Genomic DNA, 21,655 nt, shown 5'->3' on the forward strand with positions numbered 1-21,655 from the left:
TAGGACAAATGAGTGTTCACTCCTTTGTGATAGCACTCAAGAATCTTAATATCAAACCTAACCTCTCCTATCCGAAAATCATCAATATTCTACCCAGTTCTCATGCCATAACCAAAAACCACATGTATTATCCTAAATAAATAACTTTTCTTTCATAAACATCTCACCACGTTCTCTTGCGCTATACCCAGAAGCAGATGTATTATCTTAAAACTAACCCTTTCTTCATAAACACCCCACTCCGATTTCCCACGCCACACTCAACACCAGATGTATTACCTTAATTTCAGAACCTAACCTTTCTCCGACAATCATAAACATGCTTCCCCACTCTCTCGAACCACACCCTAAAATCTTATGTATAAAAGACGAACGAAGCAAGGAATAAAACAGTATTAAGCATTTATTCAAGCCATATAGAGTCTACATTTTGTTCAACCTTTACTCGCGAGTTATATACGTAGGATCGTATTTGGCTGAATTGACTTAACACTTAGCCGCCCGATCGGGGAGATCTCGCCATTTTAACACTTTGCCGGCCGCTGTCACGCAGACGTGACTTTGCTTCAGCGCGGCACAATGTTCCACTATGCTTCTGTTTTAACTCTTCCAATCGTCTTTTCTCGACATTCTTTAAGCAGATGCTTGTTCCGTTAGTCTCAAATATTAGTGCCTTTTTAAATAATAAGAATAGCGTAAATATGACCATCAGCAACTAGTAGAACCCGCGCGAAATTCACCGGCGGCGAGAAATGAGCGGCCGATAAAGTGTTAAAGTAAGTCGGTGCCCGACCGATCGGGGAGATCTCCCATTTTGACCTTAGCAACGCGTTTCTCGTCTTCGGTTATTACTTACACTACCTCCATTTCGAGTTGTTCGCAATTACTGACGAACTGCTCCTATAAAGCACAACATATAATAAAATTCATCAATTTTTAAGGCCCCTTATTCGGTATTTCCGACCCCTTTCTGACCCGTTTTCGATCAATTTCTATCAGTCATAAAATCAGTTCGCGTTACTTCCGAAAAATACCCGGTGGGCAGCGTAGTTTGGGTTCCCCGAGCACGGTGGAAACCGTATAGTTCGCTCTGGGGCGTGCGGTCGGCTAAGTATTAACACATAGTAGTAAATGATAGTATTGTTGGCTTCTTAATAGAATAAAATAAGTGTGGTATCGCAGGATGAGTGGGTAGTCTGTCGTAGTACGTGTAGTATATTAGAGTTCGTAGCAGAGAGTTGTGAAAAGAAAAGGTGTTGTTAGTTGTATTCGTGTTGTTAAGTGTATTCGTGTTGTTAGGTATAATTGTGTCGTTGTAGTTGTAAGAGTTTAGTTAATAGATTATATTCGTAGTCTTTACCGTCACCGCGCATTGTATATTATATTTTATGGTTAATAAATAGTTTTATATTATTTAACACCACCCTATCTCTACATAAGTTTATAAACAGAATGACAATGGCTGGCTATGAAATAAGAGAGAATCGCTATGGGCACGCTCTTATCACGAGATTAGTTTGCAACAGCGAAAAATAAGAATAACTATGCCTCTATACGAGGTACTATCCATAGAGTAGGTATACTGCAAGAGAAGTGACACGTATTTAGAATTTGAGAAAAACTGACTTTATTTAGGTTTTGGGATTATATATATTCTTGCTATCTTATGCTAGGTGGTTTGTAAGGGGTTGTATCGTGAAGTTTAGAGGGTTGGTCATAGGGTGGTGATTCGTGTTGGCTGTAGTCACAGGGTTGCGTCTTGGAATTTGGAATTGTAGTCATCTGGTGATTAATATTGGAGTTTAGAGTTTTCCTTACTTATCGTGGGCTGTCGTCGCACTCTTCTGATCTTTCTTAACCGTTTCACTCCCAAGCAGCAAAATTTACCAAAATTTATCAGTACGAGAAAAATATTTTTGATAAATTCTTATAACACAAGCAGTGATTTCCCAAAATATTAGTTTCTTCAGAAAATATTCGATGTTAATGTCTTTTTGTTAATTCATTCGGTTATTTTCTCCCTCTAAATATAGTCAAAAGCTAATTAAGAAAAGTACGAATTAAATATTTTTTTCAACAACCATAATTTCTTCCAAATCGATTATTAACACTTGGGAAACTTTCTTCGTAAAAAATGGAGCTTAATTTACTAATACAATAAAAATATTTTTAACAAATTCTTATAACACAAGCAGTGATTTTCCAAAATTTTAGTTTCTTCAAAAAATATTTAATGTATTATTAATAAAATATTAAACATAAATATTAATGTTAATCTTTTTATTAATTTATTTAGTTATTTTCTTCCTCTAACAAGTTGTAACTATAGTGCTGATTAAAGAAAGTACGAATTAAATATTTTTTTCAACAACCATAATTTCTTTCAAATCGATTACTAACACTTAGGAAATTTTCTTCGTAAAAAATGGATTGGAATGGAATTAAAATTTAATTTTATTATTACTAATTTTCGTGTTATTTCAACTAGTAATATCGTCCGTTAAAATTTCTTCCACTTGTCGAAATTTCCTACAGATGTTACGCATAAATCACGACACGTAAAAACTGCAAGCATTCGCGTGTAAATGTTTCATGATCGTACATGACGTGAAACTGGACTATTCGAAACGAATCTGCCATATTCCTCTCTTTTGAACTCGGCGTTGGAAAATAGCGATTTTATTACAGTTTCCAGATACTTTGCATCGAGAGCGTATCACGAATTCCTCGCAGGTGCAAATTCTTCCAGACTTTGAAATAACACGGGACATAAAGTGTACCGCTCTGCGAATAGAGCTTTGCAACATTTAAAGACACTCGTGAATATTTCAAGGTTTCTTTGGGTTCCACTCTTCTTGGCAAACGATAAAGCGAATTTTTAAATTAGAATGAATATTGACACAGATGGTTGAGTAATTGATTCCTCCTATAAATTTGTAATATTCAGAGAGATAATTCTTCGCATCTTTTATAGTAGATATAGTGCACGTGATGTACAGAATGTCAAAATTATTGTCAAAATTACTATTTTATGTAAGACAAAAGTCTCTTCCTTTTTTTAATTTATTTACGAGTGAATTTTCAAATTGGAATGAGTATTGATACAGGTGATTAAGCAACTGATTATTCCTATAAATTTTTCAAAAATTTTGTCAAAGAATTATTTGCAACTTTTATAAATAATAATTAAATAAACAAAATATGATGTTCGTGAATGTACAAAATGTCAAAATTACCATAAAAATTACTATTTTATGTAAAATAAAAGTCTCTCCCTTTTTTTAATTTATTTACGAGTGAATTTTCAAATTGGAATGAAAATTGATACAGGTGATTAAGTAACTAAGTCTTCCTATAAATTTTTCAAAAATTTTGTCAAAGAATTATTTGCAACTTTTATAAATAATTATTAAATAAACAAAATACAATGTTCGTGAATGTACAAAATGTCAAAATTACCATAAAAATTACTATTTTATGTAAAATAAAAGTCTCTCCCTTTTTTTAATTTATTTACGAGTGAATTTTCAAATTGAAATGAGTATTGATACAGGTGATTAAGCAACTGATTCTTCCTATAAATTTTTCAAAAATTTTGTCAAAGAATTATTCGCAGCTTTTATAAATAATTATTAAGTAAACAAAATATGGTGCTCATGAATGTACAAAATGTCAAAGTTATTATCAAAATTGCTATTTTATTGTTATTTTATTATATAAAATAAAAATCTCTTCATTTTTTAAATTAATTTACGAGTGCATTTTCGAATTGGAATGAATATTGATATAGTTGGTAAACATTTAATTCTTTCTATAGAGGATAATTTTTCAGAAAAAATTTATAGGTAGAAGAATATAGTGTACGATACTATACAGAAAGTAAAATTATTGTTATTTCACGTGAAAGGACAAAATTTCATTTTCCTTTTAAATTAATTTATGAAATGATTGTTTAAAGCTCAGAAATTAATAATAAATTTTGAAATTAATATCATTATTAATGTTTTCATCATAATTTAATTTAAAACGAATATTTTGAGGAATTTGTATGTTTATTCGTTTAACGTTACGTTTTAATTAAACATTTTATTTTTGAAATAAAACAAATATTTCATGAAATATTTCAGACGAAAAGTAAGTTAATCCTTTGCATTCTGAGACTTTCTCGATTCGAGCAAACCACAGTACATTTCTGTACTGGAAAAATTCTTGAAAGCAGAGTTGCTGTTTGGGAAAAAGAAATTTTCATCTAAAATTAATTATAAATTTATTTATAAAATAACCTACCCCTATTTCTCATCTTTATAACCAAATAACATATTAAAAATTATTTATCTGACTATAATAACACTAGTGGAAGACAAACAATTAATATGTTTGCAATTAAATAATTTATTTATCACTTTACAAAATTAGTTGTTTGATATTTATTGTTATTTTGACTATAGTAAAAAGAAAAACTGACTTTATTATATACAATGTCAAGTGTTTATATTACATTATCACTCACTAATACTATCACATTCTTACCACGATTATATTATTCATTATACAATACACATTCTTGATTGTCATTCCCGAAAGAATATTTAATTAAAAAATTATTTTTTCAAATTTCAACTTTTATATTCACTTTTTAATTTAAAAAATGAGACATATGACATCAATTGAAACACATTACTTATCATTTTTTATGATTAACGTTATTTAATATAATTAGTTTTAAATTATTATTTTTAAATAACTATTTCTAAATTATTATTTTTATATTATTATTTGAAATTTGACTCAAGTCTGATATAGAAGCCAGTTATATAAGTATATTAAATATGAAAAATACATGATATGTAAATATGTATACGATTATTACGTAAACCACTCAACTTCTCCCTTATGCAAATCTTTTTATAGTAATAGATTAGTATGATATCGTTACAACGCAGCGGGTATTACGTATCGTTTGCGTGTTACATGAGAGTCGACTACGGTCTCTCTTGGCACCATAGACTAATAAATTATAAGGGAACATGAAATAGCAGCACAAGTATGAAAAATTCAATGAAAATGTATGTACATACACATTATACATGAAACAAAAAATGTAATATGATGCATAAGCCACCAGTTGCGTAGCAGGTTATTCGAACGAATCGTGGTATATGATGTTGTATAATATATTAAAATTTTTTGAATAAGATTTACTAAAATCAGAATTTTTAGCTTAAACAATTTTAGTGAAGACACTTCGGTATTCAATATTATGTAGCGTATTGACTTGATGACACATCAAGGATCGTGTCTTACTATAACCTACTATAATAATATAACGTATTATTAAAAATTAAAGTTCACATAATTTAAAAAATTTCTGAATTTTTTTTAATTTATTGATTTTCGCTAAAATATTCGTGTAAAATAGTGTTTCATTTGATATAATGTACTTTTGGGTATTAATATTGATATTAGCATTTGTTACAAAAATATAAATACAAATTTCGATTTTCAAAATTGAATGCTAAAAATGTTCTCAAAGAATGTACAAATTTTTTTAAATATACGATATCAATAAATTTATTAAATAAAATATAATGTAAAATAATATGTACATAAAGTAAAAACATTATTGTTATTATTATTATATTTGGATAGTCAAGAAAATTTTAATTGCATTTATTAATTTTTGTTAATTCTCTTAATAAATAATACATTTTTAATGATCAAACTAGTTAAAAAATACTGAGTAGAAACAATTCTTTGGGGACAATTTTCTACTAGATTAACAAATTTCATCGATTATTATGTTTAGGAACTGACGTGGTATCAGTTAACCAAAGATGAGTTTCCTCATTAACGTTAGTCGCTTGTTGGTTTTTGTGCTCAATTCCAAAGCGATAAAATAATTCTGCTTTCAAAAAATCGATAATACTCGACCCGACCCACTTTCAGATACCTTCCTCATCTCAGAATTTTTCCCAAAGAAACTATCTTTTATTGGCAAAAGGTACAACCTATGTATGAACAATATTAAATCAAATGAAATTTTAACATTGTCTCTTACGTGTTATTAAACGCGTAATTAATATTGTTCAATACTTACATTAAAATTGTGCAATCAGTCCAAATGACTGGTTTCATATTTTTGGTTTTTCTTTAAGTACTGAAAATATACAGCTATTTTAACAGGATATTAATATTGATATTTATTGAGATAGAAACAATTATATGTACTACGTATACCTAGATATATAGGGTGTCCAGAAAGTTAGGAGCAAACTTAGACTACGTGTTACTGAGGTCAAATAAATGAAAAAAATTTATATAAACTTGTATATATGTACTATATAGTTAACTATAACTGTAACTATAACTATAACTTTAACTATATTCACCTATTTATTTTTATTATATTACTTTAATTATTATTCGTGTATATATTGTTGTAACAAAAAACATATTGCTGCTTTTGGCAATAGAAACAACTATATGTATTACTTATACCTACATATATATATAACTATAACTACATAAACCCATCTATGTTTATTTTATTACTTTAATTACTAGTCATGTATATATTGTTGTAACCAAAAACATATTGCTTTTTTGGCAAAGTTAATATCAACTTCCATTAACATAGAATGATAATATATATACTTATTTATTTTCATTATATCAGTTTTTCCACTCTGATGCACTTCTATCAAAATCTGATGGTTCTGGTTGAGGCAGGTTATTGACGAATCGACATTGACATACAGAATATTAATCTGTATACAGATACATACAGAATATTATACTGTACGTGTGTATATTTACATTCTTCCTACATAAGCCTCTGTTTTCTGAGAACATACTGAGTTTCCCATTTTAATCTGCCAGGACAACTGTCTTGAAAAGTGCTAAAGATATGAAAATAATTTAATTTAGACAGGAGTTATATGATTTCCAGAGAGAAACAGTTTATACTGTGATTTATTTGACTTGACTTGGAGAAGTCAAATTCCTCCATGAAAGTCAAATTTAATTTCTTTTGTATTTTTGTAAAATAGATTTCTTCAGAATATATTTATAGTTTCTATGTTTTCAACAACAGAGAGCACTCGAGTGCCCTCTACTGTAAGCAGTCCTGAATGTTAGCGACATCTAGGCTGTCTTTTCAGTACTAATCGAGGCTTAATACAGTAGTTTATGAGCACTCTAACTTTAGCATCAACTATATGTATTCAATATCTTTAATCAATATCTCTTATTAAAATTCTAATTAATAGGCTATAGTAATTTAATGAAATAAATAAAATTATTAAATATAAATAAATTTTTATCTCTGTACATATATCAAATACAGTAACAACTATAAACTCTGCTTGCGATTATTACCAATTTCACGAAATTATCGAATGAATAAATAAAATCCTGTCGTTGAAAGCAGTTATTCGTGTAAGATTAATGCACCATCGGTTGAATTTATATTTTCTCATTACACGTGAATTGAATTTAGACTCCAACTTGGATTTACATTTCCCAATACTTTTATGGTAATTTTCGAAAGGTGACTTTAACGCTACTGTGCTCATGAGAGTGGCGTAGGATATGAATCTGTGAATAATTCCGACGCTACGCGTGCTTTGCTGTCGATGAGCAAAGGTGTATTCAAGTGTAGGCTAAGATCAACTTGATATTTTGGACAATGATTTATGATCGTATCTGGGTCGCCACGCAAACGGTAGTGTTAGGGATCTAACAATGCACGTGTTCCGGCATTGTCATGCAATGGATCTTATAGCCTTACGCTTTTCTGATGAATAGTCTTTCGATAAATAGCTCTTCCCGATTTGCTATTTATTATAAGTCTTTAAATTCTAATGTGAAAGTTTGACCAGGTTGGGGAATATCGTCATGGACAATCCATTGTGTCTTTTATTGCGTCTAATTTGTATATGAAACATCCTTTTTCACGTGAGTGCTTCGTCATATTGTTGCTACTAGGCTATGTGTAGGCTTCGATTCTTATAATATATCTTTTCATGCGATACTTCTCTGTATTGTGCATATCAAAGTTGACTGACCCATTTTTTCCAGTGTTCCTATAGATATAGACATTTAAATTCTATGAATGCACTCTGTCCTGCAGATTTGACGAGATTGGAGATAGGTCCTTTAACCCTTTGCTCTCGAGAGGTGCCGTTCAGCCGCCATTTGATAAAATTTCGAAGCTCGATATTCATTAATATCTCAAATTTCAGATAATGTAACGATGTTAATCCTTGAAATGTCGTCCTGGTATTCCGTTCATCCTTTTGTTTAGGATAGACTGTATATCTAAATGTGAAGGCTCTGAAATTTTACAAGTACCAGTGTTGCGGCCCTAGGACCGCAATGTCTCAGGCCAAATGGAGGACTGCTTTATGTCCTTATTGTCAGCGTCCCTTGACTTCTATACACTCATTGTCACCTAAGCCACCACTTAGGTAAACCGTAAGAGGCAACAATATATCACCTTTAAGACGACAGGCATAAGGACCCAGATTGTTTAAACAACCACCATCACCGAAAGACGCTGGAGCTAGCACACACCCCCAATATTATTCGCAACCAATCAGTAGACAGAGGAAGCTTATAAAACCATCGACAGAACAGTCACGAAGAGAGTTCTACTAAAATACAGTTCACTTAATACTTCGAAGCTAGACACAACCTTCCTCAATGAACCGGCCGTCACTAATCGTCGCCAACTAAGGTCGACCTAGTGACGATATACAAACGGTGTGCGAGGTATCGAAATCAAATAATTCTACGTGTCAATTATCTCACGACTGCTTATTTACTGCTCAGAAAAGTATCGTCAAATTTGTAACAGAAAATCTTTGAACTCCTATTCTTCTTTAGCCAAAAAATCGTCGAGTGCAGAGGGTTAAAACTCCTCGAAACCTAAGAAAGATCCGCTCTACAGATTTATAAACATAATTCTTTGTTTACGTTGTACCTTAGTAAGGAACTATTTAGTGAAGTAAATTAGGAAATTATTTTATTGATTTTAACTTGTTTAGGTAAATATATTTTTAATGAAATTTAATCGAATATTGATGAATTTTTAAGAACAAAATTATGTAAATGTAGATTAATTTTGTATTATACCAAGTGCTGTGATAAATCTTGGTTTATCAATATCGACGAAGTTATACCAATTATTATTATTTTTGTTCGTTTATGTACATAAACATACAACGGGTGTTTCTAAAGTTCTTATTTCCTATAAAAATGTGTATGCAGAAAGTATTATTAGGTTAGTATTTTTAGGATCCTATAATGACAAATTAAATATTTGTACAGGTCTCATAGAATCATACCAATTCTCTGTAAAAATTATGCAACTGCATAAACATCCCTTTTCTAATTATGCCAATACTAAAAACGTGAACAGAAATTAAGAAATGTATGCAAATGTGACTAGTTACGTTTTTAAAATTCTATAATAAGAAATCAAATTTCTGTTCAAGTTTTATTTCTTATAAAACTATACATTTGCATAAGCGTCCCCTTTTATACAATAAGAATACAAAAACTTGAATAGAAATTAAAAAGTAGATGCAAACATAATCGCTGCGCTCCTGGGAAATCAGTGCACAAGTCGAGAGAACGAAGTTGCTCATGGAAGTTATTCCTTAATACAGTTCAATTACTAAACTAATACAGTAGAACGTCGATCATTCGAATTAATTAGGAGACAAATCTGTTCGAGTAATCAATTTTTCAAATAATTATTCCGAAAGAAATTTTGAATTATGTCATAAATCGACTAGAAATTAAAAATTATTCATAATTTTATATTCGAGATTCATGTTACGATAGTCTTCAAACCTAGATATATAACGCACCGAATTTTCAATTTTTCAATTTAACCTATTCACGAGTAAGTCCTAAGCCGATCTTCCATTTAACTCACTAGCGCCACCACGGTCCATATCTCCAATGAATGTAACGTAAATATACTACATATCGTTGAATTATTTTCTATTCTACCGAAATAATCTTCGAATTTTCCTTTTACTATTCTTGTTACACGAATGTGACAATGTTGTAGGGATGCGACCTACCCTAAATTAATTAATCTAAACCTGGTTATGTGGATAGAAATGGACACCAATATCTTCTACGTTTTTTAACAGTTAACACATTAGTATATTTAGAATATTGGAAAGAATATTAGAAGCTAACTTCAAATTCGAACTATTATCTTATGTTTTCCTTAATTTTATTAGACACTGGCATTTTAGATACAACAAATGAAGAATGTCCAAAGTTTCGCTTCTTTTATTTTACTTCTTTGCGAAGCACTGTACTTCTAAGTAGAACAGATGGGTTTGTAAGAGTAAAGAAGCTAAACGTTTATATCGTCTTCTCTTCCTTTTATGAAATACAAGGCATTTGCGTGGATAGAAATGGACACCAATATCTTCCACGTTTTTCAACAGTTAACGCATTAGTATATTTAGATAAAAATATTTAAATAATGAAAACAACTCGCGATAAACTATTTTAAACAAAAAATTGATTGACACTTTCTAGAAAATTCTTCTCTCTCTCTCTCACTCTTATTAACCGTTACATACCCATGTTTCCTCTTTGACGATTCTCACATAACTATTTTATTCTGACACATTCTTCTAAACATTTTTTCAAACATCATTCATACTATACTACACTCGTACATATTATATTTATATCATCGCAAACGAGTTTCACTTATTCAACCTCATTCGCATTCACAGGTATAAAACCAACTCTCATAGGTTAGGGTAGAATTAAAGTATTCCGACGTGCGACTGTTCTCTGGTGCTGAATTGGTCTTAACTGTCTTAGATTCGAACTCTCTTAGATTAGAACTCTGGTCGTGATTGTTGTCTTGTCTTCTTTGGATTTTAAGAAGAACTCTCCGTGCAATTCCTGTCTCAGAATTTTATAAATTTGTATGTGCTCCAATTGGTTGATGTGAAATGTAAGTGGTGGGTTAGGTTGTGAATAATTCCTATTGGTTGTGAATAATCTTGGGGGTGTGTATTAGCTTCGACGTCTTTCTATAGTGGTGGATGTTTAGCACATTAATCCCTTGGTTACTGTGGGCGCATATAAACGCTCAACACAGTTTGCTTTTCTGACACGGAGGGCGCATATAAGCGCTCAACACAGTTTGCTTTTCTGACACGGAGGGCGCATATAAGCGCTCAACACAGTTTGCTTTTCTGACACGGAGGGCGCATATAAGCGCTCAACAGAGTTTGCTTTCCTGACACGGAGGGCGCATATAAGCACTCAACACAGTTTGCTTTTGTGACACGGAGGGCGCATCTCTACCCAAAATTTTGCCGTTCTCTGCGGACATTGTAAATGAATTCCTACCCGTGTGGTACGACTGGTGCGTTTCAAAGTCTGCCATGGTCAAAGGGTTAAGTACAACACCGGTCGCCAGGGACTGGTGCTAGACTTTCCGTTCGGGCCCAGCCGGTCCTCAGGAACCAGGCTAGGCCCAAAAGGTGCTAACTTTTGGTGTTAAATTCTTCGCCATCTTTGGACCTAGCCTTTGGGAATTCCTGTTATACCGAGTTTTATGAACACTTCGTCTGCCGTCAGTGGCCCACTTGATGACCGACTCTGGGCCTGAACGGAACGGCAAGCAAAACGGGCTGGACACTTAACGTGTTAAACAAATTGCATCCTTATGCCCATCGTTTCAAGGGTGATCTATTGACTCTTGCTGAGCTTCGTCCAAGTGGTGGCCGAGTGATAACCAGTATCCGCCATTTAAGGGACGCTGACAATAGGGAAATAAACCAGTCCTCACTTAATTTGGGACGTTCGGTCCTAGGACCACACCTAGGACACACTACGTGTGCCATATATTACTTGCACGATATTTTCACAAATTTTCTATCGTACATATTACTTCTATGGGGTTGGCAAGAAAGTACTTTCGGTTTTTTAGTGTGAAATAGAACTCAATTTTTTCCATACAGAAAATTAACTTTAATCGGTCAAATATCTTCCATTCTATTCGATGACCTTTTGCCATCTTTCTGGTAACTTCATGATCCCGCGCTCATAGAATTTCTGGTCCTTATCTGCAAAAAACTTAACCAAGTGCGTAAATCTCAGAAGGTCGACCAGAACGTTGTGGGTATCTTTCAGTGAAAAATCTTCAGAACGAAATTTTTTAAACTAATTCTGACACGTGCGTTCTGTTAAACAATCAACACCATAAACTTCTCGTATCTCTTTGTGAGCCTCAGCCGCATTCTTGCCTTTATGAAAATAAAAAAGTAAAATGTGTCGAAAATGCTTATTTTTGCACTCCATGTTAAGACTGACCGTGAACTGACGGTTATAAACGAAATTACACGGAATTTCACGAAATATCAACCTAAAGGTATCGACAACCACATCTCGAAAAAAAAAAATTCTAACATTGACAAAAGAATAACTAAACAAGCATAACATTATTTACAGATGCAAACCGAAATTACTTTCTTGCCAACCCAATATAATGAGAATTCGCATAATCGACGTTCCACTGTACAGCCCGTTCACACCTGCGCACGTTTTAAAATTACGTGCTCGCAAATAGCGACGAAAGATGAGAAATTTTCGAAGATTCGCGGAAAAATCATTGATAGAATTTCCTATCGATATTTTAACGATTCCCCAGTAACGTCTTCACAAATTTTCTGTCGTACGTGTTACTTGCATAATCAGAATTCGCATAATCGACGTCCCACTGTACAGCCCGTTCACACCTGCGTACGTTTTAAAATTACGTGCTCGAAAATAGCGATGGGAGAAGAGAAAAGTTTCGAAAATTCGAAGAAAAATCATTGATAGAATTTCCTATCGATGTTTCAGAGATTCTCCAGTGACGTCTTCATCGTCGTTCGTTGGGCGGCGCTTCGGGGGATGGCGAGCCGGCGGAAGCCATGAATATGTTCGGTGTCCTGTACGACAACCTGCTTCCATGGATGAGCGGTAAGGAATCTCTTTTATGCTTCGCTCCAAATACACGAAATATTTCGTCCAAATAGCTTGACCCCTTTCGATGAAATCGAACGACACAAATTGATTTTCAAAAGGTTCTTCGAAACGCTAAAATCAATTGGCGCGTTATCATTTTCAAATTGTTTCCTGGTTTTTTGTATTTTGTTGCACATCGTGACATAAGAAAACTTACTATAGGTGAATATCAAATTTGCGTGGATTAAAGCAATCTTAGATATAATAGTATGTTATATGTATTAGATTGTCTGGAAATAAATTGCGATTTTTAAACATAATTTTCGAAATTACTGTAAGTTCGTGTTGAATGAAATTGTTTCATGGGAATAGGATGTAAGATTTTTATTCTACTGTTGTGAGAAGTTTGAGTTCCTAGAATTGATAAATTATTTATAAACTTGTACATATCATGTAAAATTTTTTATTACTGATAGTTCACTAATACTGTATTATATGTATGTTCAATGTGTCTTCATTAAATTTGTGACTAACATGTTCAACAGTTTTAACTATTTCACATCCTTTTTTGAACTTACGTAAATAAAAAGTATAAGTAAAAATAAATACGAAAGATTGAAGTTAAATAATAAAATAAAATAATTAAATGATAAAAAATCAAATATAAATAAAAAATTGTAGGAAGTTACTTTCTTTCCTGTGTCACGATAAGAGACAAGATTAATCATAATTAAAGGCATAAAATAAAAATATAACTATAAGACAACCATAATTACATCTGAAATTATTTTTAATTAAATAAACGAAATTCGAGATTTATTTCTGAACAATTCTATATGTATATATTATGTTTGGGTTAAATATATAGACCTGATTATTTCCGTAAGTATTAATACAAATAAATAATAGTAATAACCAAATATTATATTATAAATTTTTTTTAAATAATTAAAAATGTTAAATAAATGTTTCAAATGAATTTTGTGCAATACTAAAGAGGAAATATCATTAAGTGATTATTATTTGACTTTGTAATAACATTGACGAGATCTGCAAAAGTGACATTTAAACTTTCTTGGAAACATGTATATACATTTAAATTAAACATACTATGAACATATTACATATAATATATCAATTATTAATTTTTCCAATTTTTGTAAACCAGTCTTGTATTTTAAAAATATTCGTTAATTGCAAATTTCTAAAGTGATTAACATTACTGTATTAATTTTCAATCGTTTCAAGGCAAATTGCAAAAATCCTAATACCCAATACAGAATCCTGTGAAAACAAAATTTTCTGGTGTATATATAATGCAGAGTGTTTCTTAATAAATAATACAAGTAAGCACGGCGTGATTCTTCGTGTGACGTTTAAATAAATCTGAAAGAAAATAAAGTTTTTCAATATAAAACTTTAATTTCAGAAAAATTGAATTTAAGAATTCTTCTGATATGTTTAGTGCTTCTGCTATTAATACGTAAACTACATTAGCAGCTGTTGATACAGTTACCGATAAATGTCGATAATATCGAAATGTTATTAGAATTTAAATACATATATTGGAAATATCATCCAGCAGTCATCGTTAAGACGGGACATTTAAAAATCAATTTAACAAATAGAAAGCATAACTCAATCACGAGGTAAAATAAACATGATGTAATAAATTTCTCAAAATATAATATTATATTTCATCAGTATTTGTCAAAACCAAGTGAACGATTAGATTTTAAAGCAGGTTAAATCGTATTAAATAGTATACTATCTGTAATAACTTCTAATAAAAGTAAATAAATTGTGAATGATTTTGCTACAGTTGATATGTTGCATTTTTTTCGGATACTTCTTGTCTCAATTATATCGTAATAGTATTATCTATATATCATACAGTGTCGGTAAAATGTCGATAACTTATCGATAATCAATAGCAATCTGTATATCATTTTATGTACATCCATTGCTAATATCGTACATCAGAATCATAAGTTATTTAGGTACAAAAATTATCAATTTATAAATTAGAAAAATTTCCAGATCTAATTTTTTTTTAAAATAGGGTTTAATATAGAAAAATTTTATCATACATCTTCTATTGGTTCTCATATGTAGAACTGTGTCATTCTCTATAGTACGAAAAAGATTACGAAATATTGTGCACAGTAACAAGTAATTTTTATTAAAAGTTAAAATATCTTCTTAAAACTTAATAACTAACTATTTCATAATTTAATAAAAATATTAAAAAGGTGATATTATATTTGCAATAAAACTATATAATATAACTTTATAATAAAGATGAAAAGTCGATTCTTAGTTCTTTTCTCTGAATACAGTGAAATGCACTGTCTCTAAAATGCATGTAAAATATATGAATTCAGAATGAACTCGCGATATTTTTACGTCCAGTTTGCATCTCTTTCGTCTCGCAGCGATAGATATAGATGTCGCCGCAATTGACGTCGCCTCATCCTGCAAATATCTTTCTCCGCTAAAGGCTACCCTCCAAACTTGGTCATATGCCAAGTTAACATTCAAGGTCATATTGAGATATACCAAGTCATAGCCTATTTATCGTGCGACAAGTCATTTCGATAAAAATTGCAATTTTGAAAAAACGACAGGACACCTCGTTAGAAGTAGCCTACGTGATCCCATTTACATTCTTGATACGAGGAAGTGATCGCATTTGTAATCGTGTGTACTGTCCAAAAATTTCAAATGGATTTAGCAATCGTAAAATAGATTTTCACGTACGTTTAATATAGGTGTGTATAAAAGTATTTTATTTTCTAAATTATATTATTTTTCATTTTAAGTTCGTATTTTTTTATTTTAAATGCAATTTTTAAATAATTTTATATAATAATGTATTGGTTTTATTAAAATTTTATTTACATTTCTAATGTCTATTTCTAATATAAAGGAGGAAACGGATAAAGAGAAGTAAACAATAAATGCAAGTTAAAAACTTTAATTAACAAACAATGATTCAATTAATACATAACATATTTTATTTTGTTAATTTAGTTAGCTTGGTTGGCTATTTACCTTTCAAATTATCTTTAAATAATTTCAAAAATATTTACAAAATTATTTTGAAAATTTTTGTGTAAATTACTTTATAGGTTATTTTGGAAATTATTTTATTGATTCTTTTAAAAACTATTTTACATATTACTTTGATAATTATTTTTAATATTATTCCATAAATGGTTTTTAAAATTATTATAAAAATCTAAAAACTATTGCAAAAATTATATATAAGACTAAAATGAATGAATATTTTTTGTCTCGTGCAAAACGCGATGTGTAAACTCAACAAATCGTTTGATCGATTAAGTCAAAATATTCACTAAAATCCGCAGGTGTTATCGGCGATCTTGCGATACCGACGCTCGCCTACCCCGTTACCATCATTATCATCGGCGTGCCGGGATCGAACGGCATTCGAAGAGCTGCGACTATGCGAGACGTACGCCCGAATCAAGCATCGAGGTCCAACATTTTGGTCTACCCATACTTAGTGTCAGCGAGCCCAGTCCGCCAGACGAGAACGACCGCGTGGACGATTATTTGTAGGATTTGCTTGCCGAGGACTTCCAAAAGGAGCTCCTCGTATGATCTCATGTACTCATCCCATTGCTTCGTGTGATTTGAAAACTCGAATCCGTGCATCAGTCAGAAGGTAACCTCGAAGCAGAAAAACTCTCGATCGCACAGCGACAAAACGAGGAACGACATTCTCGATTGTACTCAATTGTACTCGATACTAATCCCTCGAAACGAAATTCTTTACCATGTTTCATTACGACAAGTTCAAATCGAAATCTTCGGAATCAACGATGCACCGCGATCACGTGGTTTCAAATACGAAGCACGAGGCAAGGTTCACACGGTAAATTTAAATTCTCGAAGCGAGACTCTGGAACAATTTTTGATTATACAATGAGACGAAGGAGAGACAAAGGAATGGTGAAGGAAAATTTTCCACGGCGATGCTCTACGTATCCATGAACTGGTTGTTGAGACACTACATGGAAACCCGAGATGAAGTTTTCGATTGTGTGATGGTAAACTCGAAACGAAATATTCCGTCACAGGTGTGTTTCATCGATTGCCACCGATAACATTCAAATTTTGCAGTTTTACATGCAAACTTTTGGCGAAATAATCCACTTGCAAATGTCATCGATCGTTGTCCGTGATACCGGACTATACGACTTTATAGTTCGAGCGATACTGAGGTTGAAAAATTATTATATCTACCGATGGTTCCGAATAGTACCGCATTGACACGCTAGATGTCACTGACACTCAGAACCGACTGCAGTTCATAGCAGTAGGTATTTTAACGCGTAGCAGTGAAAGGGAAAAATATTGGTAACGTTTAATTTCAACTTAATTCATTAACTATATCAGTTTACTAATATTAAACTGTCTTTCATATTTTAGATATTTGGAAGAATTTGAACTTTTCATAAACCATTGTCGGCGATATCCAACACGAAAGTACTTATTCTAAATTGACGTTGTACGATTTGATTGCACTCAAATGCTTTATTTCTCTGAAATACCTTTTATGTTTCAGCAGTTGAAACGTTTGTACCTTTGCGTTTGATTCACTTTACGATCACATGTATCGCTCGAACTACCTATACGTTAGAGATCAAATTTTGCACGTATAATACGTTTTAATCATTCTATTCTAAAAAGTAATCCTTGAATCTGGTTTACACGGATTTAACCTCTGTGAGTAGTCAAATTATTCAGTTGTTCGGCAATTGGGGCACCTCGGCACATTTAATTTTGATACATAATAACAAATAGTTATTTGAAATAATGAAATATTTTAAATACTGTTATTTCTGTTTTATAGATAACATGAGAAAAATATGATAAACATTTGATCAAATAAACTATAAAATAAAAAATTATTTTATTTTGGAATCAATCTATTGTTTTTCTTTCCTTTTTAATTAGAAGTAATTTAAAGAAACAATCATTTGCTTATTTGATGATTATTTTGAACAACATTTAATCAATTAAAATAATATATTATTTTAACCTTCATTCTTATTTCGCATAATACCAAATACATACTACGTAATCAAGTGATTCTTAAACAAGAACTATATATTGTTCTTCATTGTGCATGTAAATGATTTTTTTTTTTTCTAATAATTATAAATTGATTTTCGAATATTCAAATAATAATTTTCTTTCATTAATTAATTATAAAAAATACTAAAAAGTAGTTATAAATGAGTCAAACATAATAAACGTTTCCTTCGTTACATCTCTGACATAGTATGTACAAATTTAAAGCGTCAATATTTTGTAAAAGTTTATAGCTAAAATGAAAATATAAATGAACGTAAAAGTGTGGAAAAAAATGTTCATAATAACACAAAATTGTTAATCTGAGTATAAAAATAATACCCAGATACCCAACTGTCTACACAGAGGTTAGGTCACAGCTATAAGGATAGTCAAGAAATAAAACGAAACCATGTAATAATTGAGATTTCGTTTTGAATCAACGAATTAAATCGGTTAAATGTCGAAATGAACCACAAGTAACATGGCGAGACGTCGAATCCATCGTACAATGTCAATTGCGTAAACGAATAACCTTACAAGGTTACACTTAAGAGCCAGAACTCCCAAAATACTTTTTGTCTCTCGTCATTTTAAATGTTGATTCGGTATGCGATAAATCGATATTTATTCCAAGGTACTTTATTCTACGGTGTAATAGATGTTTCGTGTGATTCGTACTAATACGTGTCCCGCCGTATCGTATCTGCCTACTTTCCTTCTCGTATTTCCGTGCGGCCTCGTTGACCGGTGCAGTCGATATGGAACAATGCAAACAATGAAACTCGTCGCAACGTACCAAAACACGGTGCCATTTCGCAGATATACCTCTTACGTAAGATCAATATTAAAATCGATCGCGAATATTGAGGCACACAGCCATGCAACAGACATACTGACTCGCTGAATTTTAGGAAATCTTATTTTATTGTTTTGTTATGTCATTAATATTTACCCTGTTTTACAAAATTTTGTAATTATTTATGTTCATGGTATTATTATTTGATATGGATACATGGCTGAAAAGAAAATCTTAACGATACGATAAAAATGTTAGAATGTGATTTATAGATAGAGAGGTTAGGTTCGTAGGGATGGCATATTGTAAAACATGAAAATTTTAATATGTATTGGTTAACATCCTTCACCTTAAAATTTGTATACGTTTACATTTATTGTATTGCTTAATTGGGATAAATAGCTAGAAAGTGTTAACAGCATGTTAAAAATATTGATTACAACATGCAAGATTGTTCTCGGACATCATGCAGTAATCAGAATTTTATACTTAATACTACAAAATGTAATTGATAAACCTTCATTTCTCAGAAAACTATATTTTACAAAACATCCCAATTCTATCGATACGATTTCTAAATCTTTGTTTAAATTTATTTCAAGTATAATATAGTTCTAAAAGTACATTAAAAATCGGTTATTTCAATGAAATTCGTTTAATTTAGCAATAAATGCTAAGCCTCTTAAGTATGAAGTCCAGACAAGTGCTCTCTTTATCCACTGCTAAGGATAGTAATGAGGTTATGTACGCCATATTGGAAAGCACGAGAAGAATTTTAATATTTGTCAGAGATCTTTTTTTATGTTTAAAGAAAGAGTCTTGTAAATATTTAACTACATCACGTTTCATGGTAACGAAAAGTACTTTAGTTCTATTTAACCTAACCTAATTTCTCGATGATGTTCGTGAAGTATATTAGTAATGATAGAGATAGACAGCGAAGATATCGAATTGTGAATTTAGTTGTAAATTTCAAGTCTCGTATTTTACATATCTGATGCAAATGATATACTGATTCAAATTGTTGAAATGAAATATGTATATCATTGTGATAAAACCGTGAACAAAGATATCTAGAGTGTACGCATGCGTCCCATGACGAATATGACACTTCGTATTTAAATTTTCGTAGTCTAAGGAAACCTTTTATTTTTCATCAGTGTTCGAAAAAGAAAAAACAAAAAAAGAGGTCGACCAGAGTCAATATTACGCATTCTGCTACAGAACATAGCAATGTCCTCGAGTATATTACTACATAAATCGTTCGTCTTTCCGTTTAGTAAATCTTAAGCAACGACTTAGCGAAAAGTACATTTCTGGGGCACGAATGTTAAGTAAATGTGCAAATTCTTGAACTTTCTTTTCTCATGACGGATAATTATATATCGATTATATACGATATGCTGTTTCATGTACGTATCGATTTCGAACATCGATCCCTACCACGCGCGAAATTTAAACATGACAAAGATAACTCATTTACACAGATTTCGTGTATCTCTTCTTTGTTAATTTATTCTTCGCTTTGCTTCCTACTTCTTCTCGTTTATTTATAGAATATTCCATAATTAATACCTGAAATTTATTAAATATCGATGAATACTTGTAAGAATAACATAAAAACGAAGAGAGAGTTTGAAATTTGCACGATTATTACCACTTATAAAAATCCATTATTATGCAGCAATGATAGATTGTGAAATATGTGCGACAGATTCAAGTACTTGCCCATATACCTCCAACATCGAAAACCAAGAGCTTATCAACTAGGTTAGTAGTAAAGTTTAATTTAAGTATTTTATTACCTATTACCTATTACACAACGTATTTTTGGACCAATCAGTATGATAAAAAGGGGGCCATGATTTCTTCATCGTATCATTCAATTTTTGTAATATTAAAGTACATACACGCATAAGAAAAATATTATGTCTTCGATCGACTAGTATCTTTTTTTGAATTCAAAAAAGATCAGCTATTCGAATGGAATTTCATTTTAAAACAGATCATTCCTTTTTTTTTTAATAGTATGATTTTTATTATATCAAATGATTTTTAGAGTACCACACTCAAACGATCTTGTTTATGTACGAACGTTACTTTAGTATACAATAATTCATTCGTTTTGATTATACCGATAGAAAACAATATAATATTGTCAAATTCGGGGACCAAATAAATAGTTATAAAGATACAACCAAGAAGTTACTAGCTTTATTTTTAAATATCTTTCAATTTTTCAATTTCTTTGCATTATATTTCATTCTATTTGTATGTATGTATTAAATTTGATTATTCCTGATAAATCAAGTATAGAAAAGGGAGAAGTGTTACGTTGATGAGAAAGAAATGACCAGTTAAGCAATTTTATCATGATAATATTTAATTTTATCAAATGGTACAATGTTGTCATCCTATACATTTTTTAATTAATTTTCAAATTAATATAACATTTTCTCTAATATAATTCCAACATTAGTAACTAAATATATAAATCATTACTTTGTCATCTTTATATTATATTTTAATTAACTTTTAAATTAATATAAAATTAATGTGAAATCAAAATTGTTTAATATTGCATATAAAAAGCAAATTATCCAAAAAAACAATGTAATTAAAGCATGAAATTCTGCACATGTTTTCTCCTATGAATTTATTTTGTATTTTTAAATACTTAAACAGCTTTTTAAAGTAAGATAACTGCAAAAATCATTGTAATATTATATAAATGAATTAATTAAAAACATAGTA

General features: G+C 31.0%; 1 protein-coding gene across 7 annotated transcripts in view; it reads left to right on the plus strand.

The window, feature by feature from the left end:
• Positions 1 to 17,557, plus strand: part of LOC108552350 (uncharacterized) — a 199,079-nt gene extending 181,522 nt beyond the window's left edge. For 6 of the 7 annotated variants that reach the window (XM_017906851.1, XM_017906854.1, XM_017906852.1 and 3 more), the window contains 2 exons: positions 12,895 to 13,014; positions 16,371 to 17,557. In XM_017906851.1, coding sequence (XP_017762340.1) covers positions 12,895 to 13,014; positions 16,371 to 16,584 — 334 coding nt within the window. In that variant the 3' untranslated portion in view covers positions 16,585 to 17,557. The remainder of the gene's footprint in view (positions 1 to 12,894; positions 13,015 to 16,370) is intronic. The other variant, XR_001890547.1, reaches the window with a different exon arrangement.
• Positions 17,558 to 21,655: the final 4,098 nt, after the last annotated feature.

The sequence above is a fragment of the Eufriesea mexicana genome, unplaced genomic scaffold (assembly GCF_001483705.2).
Source record: "Eufriesea mexicana isolate 0111107269 unplaced genomic scaffold, ASM148370v2 scaffold6248, whole genome shotgun sequence".
Lineage (NCBI taxonomy): Eukaryota > Metazoa > Arthropoda > Insecta > Hymenoptera > Apidae > Eufriesea > Eufriesea mexicana.